This window comes from Priapulus caudatus, unplaced genomic scaffold (assembly GCF_000485595.1).
Source record: "Priapulus caudatus unplaced genomic scaffold, Priapulus_caudatus-5.0.1 Scaffold82, whole genome shotgun sequence".
NCBI classification, from domain to species: Eukaryota; Metazoa; Priapulida; class Priapulimorpha; order Priapulimorphida; family Priapulidae; genus Priapulus; species Priapulus caudatus.
In genome coordinates this window covers 562,718-574,305 of record NW_014577143.1, presented here as the reverse complement: position 1 = coordinate 574,305, position 11,588 = coordinate 562,718, and the positions used below count along the sequence as shown (strand labels likewise).

Genomic DNA, 11,588 nt, shown 5'->3' with positions numbered 1-11,588 from the left:
ATGTCTTTGATTATATAATATATATATATAGAAAAAGAGAGAGAGAGATAGAGGGAAGGAGAAAGAGATAGCGAGAGAGAAATAAAGAGAGATAGAGTAAGAAGGAGAGAGGGCCGACACTGGCACTGTAATATCATTCATTTGCGCTTGTGTTTTAAACACGCAACCACCAACGACAAGATACGTGTTCTGTAATAGAGCTCTCTCTCTCTCTCTCTCTCTTCTTAGCTCGCTCTCACTCCTCCCCCCTCTGTACAATGAAAGTAAAACATCCCAAAGAAACAACTTCACACGCGTAGTTATGTTGAAAGAGTTTATTGCCCAATTTTCGAAACAACAGCTTTGCAACGGAAGAGACAGCGGCTTACAATTAACAGAATAACCAGAATCATTGTTAATTCGTGCGGCAACCAGCTCGATAAAATTAGTTAGTTACAAACACACCTAGAAAACTCAATCACGGCCCGGGAGTGCAGCGTACGTAAAACACCTGCCCGCAGACGACTTCGGAAGGAAATCGAGCGAGAAGCGTAAGCACTCGACCGAGCACGAAGACGTATTAACATAGCGGCGGGACCGGCCGACTGTCCACTGTCACAGGCCGACGATGTCGTGCCGTACTTAAGCCCGCCGCACACTAGTGCAATATATTGCTCGCGAGTTCGATTGCTATATATTGCTCTAGTGTGCGGTGGCCTTTACGATCAAGAGCAAACAATACAAGAGCAAATGTATAATAAGCTATTACTGTATTATTAGCTCGTGTTACGATGCGTGGCAATGTCGTGGCCAACTTATCAGATGTACATCCAACACACCGGACAGACAGTAGACAGTAGGGACCCCCCACGAACCTAGATTTCACGAGAAATCATATGAACTGCTGCTAACCTAGGCTCCACTATGAAGAAGATAGATAGAAAGAAAGATAGAGAGATATATTTATATATATATACGGTGGCTTGAAGAACCAAAAACAACGCCTATACGCACATAGAATTTAAATGTAACACGCGCCAACATTCAACAGAAATCAAGAGCTAGATTTCGAGAGCGACTCTGTAACCATTTGTTAATATTTGAATACGTGAGATCACAATATGTTTATTTTATTCTATAGAACTACACTCGGGGTAGATTAATGATTAAATATATTCCGTAGAGGCACGACAGACAGGTGGGTTAGATATAACATTTGTTCACTGCACAGACTGATGTTGCTATACGGGGGACTCGCATAGCGTATACATATATATACGCTTTATACATTTGGCACATTTGGTCAAAGAACTGTTGTTTCAAACTCAATCTCCGAAAGGCGCAACACGGTAACGAGTGCGTTGAACTGAGATTTGGACACCGATTCCGTTTTTTTTTCATTGTCGATTCAGTCAACAATCACAACATACGCCGCTCGTTGCTCTAGCAAATTCACCCACAATACACCGCGACACATACAGTGATTCTTGTTGCATGCGGACGTGAAAACGCCAGTCCCCGCCTCCTTCCACCCCCGCGCACACACTTGCCGGGTGGTTTAACTTGTGTAATAACACGATCTGCCGATAGGGCGATGTTCCGACGCTCTTAAATAATCCATTCTGCCTCGGCCGTAAGTAACACACTCAGAGCGGGCGAATAATATAATAATAATTAATTAATAATCAATTATTATATCAGGAGTAAATAATAACAGATTAATCCATTATTATTCACTCCTGATTATATTAACTATTTTACCCTTGGTGATTGAGGGCAGAACACGATCACTTTACTGCGAGAAAGGACAGGATTTCAGCTCTTTATTCCGACCACAACTTGTGTGTCGCAGAAATAATGGTTCATCCTCAGCAGAATCAGAGCACACACGCGAGAGTGATTGTAAACTCTGTATAATTCACATCTACGTAGAAGCAGCTACATTCAATATGACAAATAAATTAATGCGGATTCAATAAATACGTAAATCTACTGGCGTACGACCAATTGCGGTTCATGCAACTTTTCCCGCCGGCCAATTTTTCCAATCATAAAATGTTCCCACTTTGGTTTCATCTCATGACATTGCATTACGATACGTACGGATTAGACGAAACAAGGCATAAAATTACTTGCAGACGGAAGTTGTGCACGCCACAAAAGAACACCTTTCGTATCGAATCTGTAACCTTTCTCTAGTTTCCTCTCTACTTGGTTGACGCCACTTCACGAATGCAACTGCATCGTAATATAGGTGGCAATGTTTCGATCATCATATTAAATCTACAGATCATACTACATGATCACTATAAATCAAACCGCGTGCTCACCCATTTTTCTCATGATTTAGACTAAAACAGCTTCTGCAACCTAGATTTACTACAAACATTGGGTTCTATACAACACCGACGTTCCCATGTACGTCAAACTAAAAACAAATATCCCGATTACAATCAAATTTAAAACAGCGCATTTCTTCTAAAAACGACCTCGAGAGACAACTGAATCATGTCATCGAAAGTTTCCACAATGATCACGAGTTAACATGTATTAACAGAACAAATTTCCAAGCAAGCAAACCATATTATTATAGCACCTAAAACGTAATATTCCCACCAACAAACACAACTGCATCATTTTAGTACATGTAAAAAAGCTAAACGGTAAAACACTTCGCTACGATCTTCGCACGGTTGTTTGTTCCTTGTTTACCAATATTTATCAAAAGCTACTATCCAATGAAAATGTTCTCTCCTTTAATTTTATGTGTTTGTTATCTTAACCTTTTTTTTCAATTCACGCAAACCATTCTCCGTCTATCACAACTTGAAATGTCGATGATCGTCATGCAGTGCCACCTGGTGGCCACGATGGCAACATTTACACACAGACATACCGCGGCTCCGTTTGGTCACACACACACACACACCACGTATTTTCTACTCGGCAAAAAGCACCACAGTACGATCAGCACGAAGTCAGTTCATATACCCACAAATAGAAAGCCGCCATTTCCTCGTGCGTGTCTGCATGCTATCCACCGCATCATATAAACTGCCAGTTTTACTAGGGACAAAAAAGATCGACACTACTTGAATTGACCAACAACCAATTTACGATAAAGTCACGTCGAAAGACCGCAGGCACTTGCTTTCATTAATCGAATCCCGAAACATCTGAGCACTTCAGCCTTAATGGACAGCTGTCCAAACGGAATCGGAGATGGTAGTGGGCTCGAACAGCGGTGGCGTTCACTAACCGTCCCTGAGGGAGTATACGAGTGTTGGATCAGGCGGTCTGTCAACCACCCGTGACGACGATGACACCTTGCTGATTCGCTTGCCTGTGTGTGATTTCCTGGCTCCACGATCGCTACTGGTACACGTGGAGTAATGTCTGTGGACGGCGACGCCGTGCGCAGTCGGTCGGGAATTGACTGCCGATGAAGTCGTTGTCAGCGTGTGTGTTAGAGACGAGTAGATTCGAGTCGCGTAGATTCTCTACTTATACGCACACGCCAGAATTGACAGCAGGGAGCCGAGGTGATGTTGTAGCGCCGAGCAGGGCTTTCTCATTCTGCGATCACGCACTCACGCACACATACAACACACGCACGGACGGACGCACGCACGTGGGCACACACGCATGCATACAACACACACGCGGACGGACGCACGCACGTGGGCACGCACGCACGCATACAACAAACGCGCGGACGGACGCACGCACGGACGGACGCACGCACGCATACAACACACACGCGGACGGACGCACGCACGTGGGCACGCACGCACGCATACAACACACGCGCGGACGGACGCACGCACGTGGGCACGCAAGCACACGGGTGCATAAACATGGTTGTGCCCACGCACACACGCACACACGCTCACACGCGCGTACATACACACACACGCGCGCGCGTGCACAAGAACCACAGAGGTTTACAAATAGGGGTACGTAGGAACCAATCAACAGATATAAGCCTAGAGTTCAGGTCATGCATTGCCAGTCGAGGTATCAGGAAAGCGAGAAATATCGCAAAAAATGGAAATGCACGATACTGATGTGTTTTATCAACGATGCAGTTAATCTCAACATTCAACTGTAGAAATTTCCATTCTGAATAATTTCCACAATCATTCCACGACCATGCTGAAATTAGGATGTGCCTATGTAGTTAGGAACCCCTTATATCGTACACACGTTCATGTTCACCTATTATAAGAGGTTGTCGATTTAGCAATTCTCATATGTCTTTATCGGCTAATTTATAGGCACAGAGATATTTGTATGTTACGTTAGATCATGCAGCACCTGTTCAGATTATCTGCATCGTTACATTTCTTCATACAACAATAGAAAATGAATAACAAGTATGACGATTAAAAGTTTACAAATGGCCTAAACATTAAGCCACTCGCATTCAGCTTGCTTCAGGTTTCTTGCTCTTGGTTTTTTTCTCTTCTTCTTTATTCTTTTTTTCCACGTCCTTCTCTATTCTGAAAAACAAACAAACATGGAAAATTCTCGTGGGAGCCGCAGTATGATGCTTGCCTTTATAGCGTGGTATTTTCTGCGAATGTTTCCAACTGTAAATTCACGCAAGGGGGGGGGGACAAATTGTATAACTATATGATAGGCATATGCTCAATATATTGATGCACTAACATATGCACATAGCTATATATATATATATATATATATATATATATAGAGAGAGAGAGAGAAGAGAGAGAGAGAGAGAGAGAGAGAGAGCAGAGAGAGCAGAAGAAAGCAGAGAGAAGATGAGAGAGAGAGAGAGAGAGGAGAGAGAGCAGAGAGAGAGAGAGAGAGCAGAGAGAGAGAGAGAGAGCAGATGAGAGAGAGATGAGAGAGCAGAGCAGAGAGAGAGAGAGAGCAGACAAGAGAGAGACAGAGAGAGACAGAGAGAGATGGGAGAGAGATGTGTAACAAATGTTGAATGTTCTACTGAGCATTTACTTTGCTCTTTCTTTTGCTGCCTCCTTCTCAGTCTTCTCTTTTTCCTTTGCGACTCTAGCTGCTTCTTTTTCTGCTTCCTTTTTCTCATGAGCTGCCTTTTTCTCTGCCTCTTTTTATCGATTAATGCCTGTTCTCAGCATCTTCTGGAGCTTTTCAGCTTCCTTCTTGCGTTTATCCTCCTCTTCACGATTTCCTTTATCTGACTTCTTGCTTCTGGCTGTCCTCTACGTAAATCCTGTGTGCAGGGAGCATGGAATGTAACGCATCTTTTCATTATTTTTTTTTTCTTTCATTTTTATTTTAATTTTTTTTTTTTTTTTCCTTACATAATTGTGTTCAACGTCATTTGTCTTAAACTAGCAGCTTTCAAACGGCAAGAAGTAGCTTAAACGTGATGTGGTACGTGTATCAAAAATTAGAAAAAAAACTGCTTAGTAAAATAAAAGAAATCTGAACTTTTAATAAGCGGACACATCATATATATATATATACAGAAGTCAAAGAACAAATATATGATGATTGCCGATTGGGGTTTGTAAAACATGACTGTTCTCATACTCACATTTCATCTTTGAGACTTGCGAGGTGGGACACTCTGTATCGCACTTATGGTGGCAGTGTTTATGGCACACGATCTTACAGTCTGCAGCCGAAGATGAATGCAGTGACGCAACATCACAGTTTCACAGAGAAGTTCAATAGATAAATTAAACCTACACTAAAATTAAGCTAACTCTGAATACTTAAACTTCAGTAATATGAACAATCTCAGTTTCACAGAGAAGTTCAATAGATAAATTAAACCTACACTAAAATTAAGCTAACTCTCAATACTTAAACTTCAGTAATATGATAGTAATACTGAGCATTTCGGGTCCAAACGCAGTATATATATTAAAAAAACTATCCAGAGGGTATGAATGAATCCATTGTAATACACGGTACACTTCTGCGTAACTTCAGTTAAACCATAACAGGGTGAAATGCAGAGAATAACTGTTGCTGCATTCTATATCATGAGATTTCAGCTAACCTCTGCACATGTAGCCCTGTCGACCTATTCTTCTCGGGATGCTCTTGGAGCAAATCTGGCACGCTGTAGTTCTGAAAGAATAAAATGATTCACACACGTCACATAAAATCAAAATTATGGTGGATGCAAAAAAAGATGTACACTGCGAAATACCCGCGAAACGATGACGAAAAACATTAAGAATGACATTTTCAAACCACTTCATGCGTCACACTGTCAAATACGCAGCAACACTGTCGGCGGCATTACGTGATGTTTCCATGGCAACATTCACTGCCTGCCGGCAAAATGTAAACACACGCGACAAAATTCAGATTCGATTCACATTTCAGAGACGATTTCCTGCAACATTCGACACGAATAACGTGACGCATCACATAGCGGCATGCGACGCGACAACCGCGGGTGCGGCGACGACGGTCACACGCGTCACACGACGCGACAACGCGACAGACGGGCGCGACGCATCGCCTTGCGTCCGAATCTTAAAACTTACGACGGAAAGTGTGAGGCGATGAACGTGTGGTCGCTGTAGATGTGCAGCTTCGTGCCCTTGATGTGCAACTTGTGAAGGCCCTCCTTCGCTATGCAGTTCGGAATCAGATAGTACCTGCAACGACCGGCAGGTGTCGCCATTAAAAACGCGGCGACTTCCCGCGCGAGCAAACGAAACGTGAAGTTGTCAATTTCACGCTCGGGAAACGCTACCATAGACTAATACCCGATACAGACTGCAAATTTGATCCTACATCAAACCAATCAAGGTCAGGCGCTCGCTAAAGCTTTGCAGTATCTACACGATATCTCGGGCTAAATACGCGCTAGTCGGGATATAATTATAAGCTTATGACGCTACCTAGTGATTACAGTTCGAGATGCGCTCGTTGCATCCTTGTCACATTGAATCACGGCCGCGTTGGGATATTAATCACCCATCTTGAAGCGCGCGCGCACGTAAATGGCAAGTCCAACGTAGAGATGAGAGGCGGACTGCGGCTCTGTGAATAAATCCGTGCTTGACAGACATTAGTCCTACAGAAGACACAGCCTGCCTGTTACGCGCTCGGCAAGACGCGCACGCACGCACGAGGATAAGGATATGTTTGCGTATGTCATCACGCGAAAACTATGCTAATGGGATCTGATTTGCGTGTAGAAACCTACACAGAATCGCACGGGGCACACACACGCACGCACGCACGCACGCACGCACGCACGCGCGCACGCGCGCGCGCACACACACACACACACACAGACACACAAATATATATATGTGTATATATATATTGGATTCTCGTGCGATTCTATCGTCCACCATTTACGCGTGCATGAGTGCGTGTATGCACGTTGGTGATCACGAGCGGGTGTAATGTGGGTGGATGTACGTATTCACGTGAACGTGGCTGCATGAGTACGCACGAAAGCACCTACTTATGTGATTTGTCCTTCTCGGTGGTTTCGATGACGATAGTGGAGTTTTCGGTGATGTAAGTCATTGCTGAGGTCAAGCTGTGTCCATCAAAATTTTCTGTCGATTTCATTCCTACGATGACGTGGAGTGTGTCACCAAACACGTTTGCGATCACGCGAACACATGGCACATACGTGAACTAACATTGCTTATATATATACCAACTCACAAATTAATTAATGATCAGATTAATGTCAAAATAAGGGAACACGATCATTATAACAAATTATCAGAACATCATGAATGATTGTATTAAAAAATTATCGTCGATTTGCTTGGAAATCATTTTTATCAAATGATATTAATGAAAATACTCACATACATACAGACACATATATGGAAAAAATGTTAAAGTCAAAACAGAGAGAATTGACGACACATTTATTTACATACATAGCAAGAGCAACAGCAGTACGAAGAATTTACTACAGGGTAAAATTTCGATACTATGGTTTATCTGTTTAACGGGAAAGTCTACTTCCATTATAGTGGTAACTTTAATGGCAGTTTTCATAGTTTCCACGGAAGGTCTTATAGGTATCGCGTTATAAATACCTAATTATTACCATATTAGAATTGCCAAATTTTCGTCAGTTTACAAGGCGAACGTTACTATACTTTTAAAGCAACTGTCTTTCAGATTTTAGCAGCAAGTATAATTAGATATTAGCTACAGCTTTCTCGACAGCGAATGTCATCATACTGATAATAGCAAGAAGCTTACTACTTTTTGGTCAATACTATTTTTTTCATGTATGCGAAGCAAAGCGTTTGTACAATTTTTACCCACCTTCGACTAAATTTAGACAAATTAGAATTTTACATAATTTGTTTAGGTATATTAATTGCATTAATGGCTAAAAGTGGGCACATGATATCATATGATAGTTATTAATATTATTATTAGCATTGAGGGGAATACTGAAAGCAACAGGCATGCAAAAAGACAGGCACAAAACATGCATTTCTACAGGGTTAGTTAGCAATATGCTGAGGGTTTTGCTGATATACTACATGGATTTAATAAAGTGTTGGCAAAGGTACAAGCAGTGCGTTCAGAGAGCTATATAGAGAAGAGCGTATAAGCCGCACAGCTAGCATTAGACAGTAGCAAGTATATATCTAACTTGACGTTGGATAGGTACTCGATAGCAGTAATGATAGTTGGCGCTAACTAGACGAAATAAACACGAGTGCTTTCATACCTGGTACTTCTAAGAGACCTGAAACAATTGGAACGTGGAATGCCTTCATTTTTCTGTGACACATTGACGATTATAACCAACAGTGCAGAAAAATAAATCTACAAAATATGTACATATCTCTGTAGCACGTACTGCAAGTTCACAATGCGCTCAATTTTGGGTGTGTAAATGCGCATTCGTGGCATTCTCAGATTGCAGTGCAATAACGGAAATGCGATATGCATCTATAGCTATCTCTATGACAACGAGACAAGCTCGTTTCTACATAAAATAAAAGCGCCGTGACATTTTCAGTTTCACGAGTCTGGTGGTGTAGCGTATATGCGTGTCCTTAGATCCGTTACACTGAAGATGCATCCATGAACACATATCTATATAGTGTTTAGATAGGTTCATGTTAAAACCGAGTCGATCTGTGCAAAATTTATTTACTATTCCCTATAGATGAATTGTCACGCGTATATGCCAGTAAAGACAGCAGGGCTAGTGGACAGTTTCTGTCAGCTGTAATGTATAGTGAGGTAGGGGGCCTACATGTTCACTCCATGGGGCCATGCCAAGCTGAAATCGAGAAGAAAATGCGATGCGCTGATCGCGTGGCTGGAGAAGTATGGCCGCCACACACGTTGCCGTCACAGCAAAGCGACTGTCTATACAACCACAGGACACTAGTGTGGTTATCATAACGAAACTCCCGCATAGGCTGTAACCTCTACTGTACTGCACACAAAAATGGCATTTGATTCTAAACTATAAATGAGGTAGTGGCGAGTCCAACCGCGCGCCGCAGGATTTTCTATATATTGCACGACATTTTCGGTGCGTTGCACACTGAATTATTCCCTGCGTTTTTTGCCTACATATAGATCTGCCTATACATAGAGATGAAACTGAATTCAGCGAACGTTGCTCTAATGAAAATACGGCCTGTAAAAAACGTCGTCAACTCCGTTACATGTATAATATTACACGTTACCACGGTTACTGTGATGAACCAACTGCGCATGCACGACGGCGCTTTTTTTCTGTTTGCAAACGGCGATACAAGCGAGGTGAGAAGCAACTAGCGCCCTAGCTCTAGTATTGTAGCCCTTGTTCGTGACAGGCCATGTGGATGTAGTACTAGAGCTACTAGCGCCCATGCTGCCGAGGGTTCGCGATCTTTGCCGTTAAATTGCCCGGCCGTTTTATGAGCAGTTTGTTGACACTCATAGCAGAAAAATTCTATCTGTGACAAGCTGCTCACCAAAGACGTTGCACATAGTGACGTATAGAGTTACCTAGTATTTACCCGGTATTTACAAAATCTTCTAACCTTTGTTACGCCTAGTATATAGCCACTCACCATAAAGGAAACGGACACCCCACTATCCTTGACAATCCCCTTGATATAGAGAGGGTGGACAATACCATTGGGCTATGCCATCATGGCAAGCTTCTTTTCTTCCGCTGAAGCTTAGTGGCACACAACTGGAGTGACTTTGATGACACCAGGTGGCGCCAAAGGGCGGTCAGAGCTAGTCAGAGCCCTTCATTTATCATTATAGCTGACAGCGACACGTCCGCTAAGGTTTCTGTCTGTCTTTCTATTAATTTTTTGGGTTACATATATATTCATACTATCCATCGTGGTAATCGATAGTAAATTTCAAATTTTCAATTTTGCATTAGGGAGTGCTTGTGCGATGTAGTATACGAAGCAATATATACATCAGGCAATGCGCGGTAACACGTAGCTATCGATTCATGCATAATCTATATAAATGCAGAAATCTACAAATACGATTGCTCTGTACCCCTCCCCTATTACTCTACTTCCCAAAATATTTGAATTAATAGTGGCCATACGTCATTATTCAGCGTGTAATCACATTATTAGTTATATAATTTCATCGAAGCGTATTAAAAATCCTCAGTGTGTTCATTAGGACCATGTGGATGGGTCAAAACTCAATAAAAACCCTACATTATTACCCAACCATGCACTAGGAACACTACAAAAGAAAACGTAGAAAATGTATTGATTTTTACTGTAATTCACGAGTGGTCAATTTTGGTTAATACTAGTTAATAGTTATTACTAAATGACGATGGAGTGCATTATTGTTATAATTTTAGCAAATAGCACAAATTAAAAAAACACAGATAATAATTTCACACACCTATCATAGTATTAAATTCACGGGTTTTTAAACTAATCCAAATGAGAGTGTGATCGTGTTTCTATAATAAGGCGGTTCTATATCACGAGAGCCAGCATGTACAGCAAGCATGGCTAACATATGCCAAACAACACGAATAAAAGATACAGCAGGGAGGAGGGGCGTGTACAGGATTTGTACCAGGGGGGGTCTAACTATGACCCAAACTTGCGAGCACGCAAAGGGGGGGTCTGGGGGGCCCTCCCCCACAAATTTTTTGAAATTAGACCCCCTTAGATGCGTTTTCTGCGCGAGCAGGAAGGGGGGGTCCGGATCCCCTGATTAGTTAACGTCCCGTCTGATTACCTGGCAGTCTACCAGCGGTTAGTAATTATTTTTGGCATTTGAATCTCGTATTTCCCGAATCCCGTACGACGTGACAACGTGCGCGCGTTATAAGAGCGCTACGCTAGATGAGGACGACTGACGCACGTACGCACGTACGCACATCCCACACATATGCGGTGACGAAAGCGTTAATACAGTGGTCTCCGCTTGATCCGGGGTTCGGATAAACAACGGACGCGTCGCTTCAACGACGTGCACATCTTTGAAACGTAACCCTTACGCACGCCGTTCCGTGTCCAACGCCTAATCGGTTTAACCAGCGCTCCACTGAGATAATTTCATGGCCCCCGTCGCGATAAAGCAAGAGACCACCGCACTGCACAAACTAATATAAGGGTATATATATATATATATATATATATATATAT

The 11,588-nt window shown here is 42.4% G+C and overlaps 1 protein-coding gene and 1 long non-coding RNA gene across 2 annotated transcripts in view; one reads left to right on the top strand and one right to left on the bottom strand.

Moving 5' to 3' along the window:
- The first annotated feature begins 301 nt into the window (after positions 1 to 301).
- The window catches only part of LOC106804658, a 14,392-nt gene continuing 3,105 nt past the window's right edge, over positions 302 to 11,588 (top strand). The window contains exon 1 of the long non-coding RNA XR_001393350.1: positions 302 to 640. This is a non-coding gene — a long non-coding RNA (uncharacterized LOC106804658). The remainder of the gene's footprint in view (positions 641 to 11,588) is intronic.
- LOC106804657 (C2 domain-containing protein 2-like) overlaps positions 4,467 to 11,588 on the bottom strand; it is a gene marked incomplete in the record, with an annotated part of 88,944 nt that continues 81,822 nt past the window's right edge. Inside the window, 7 exon segments of the mRNA XM_014805930.1 lie at positions 4,467 to 4,481; positions 4,963 to 5,197; positions 5,525 to 5,605; positions 5,996 to 6,066; positions 6,492 to 6,605; positions 7,427 to 7,538; positions 8,672 to 8,689. Coding sequence (XP_014661416.1) covers positions 5,196 to 5,197; positions 5,525 to 5,605; positions 5,996 to 6,066; positions 6,492 to 6,605; positions 7,427 to 7,538; positions 8,672 to 8,689 — 398 coding nt within the window.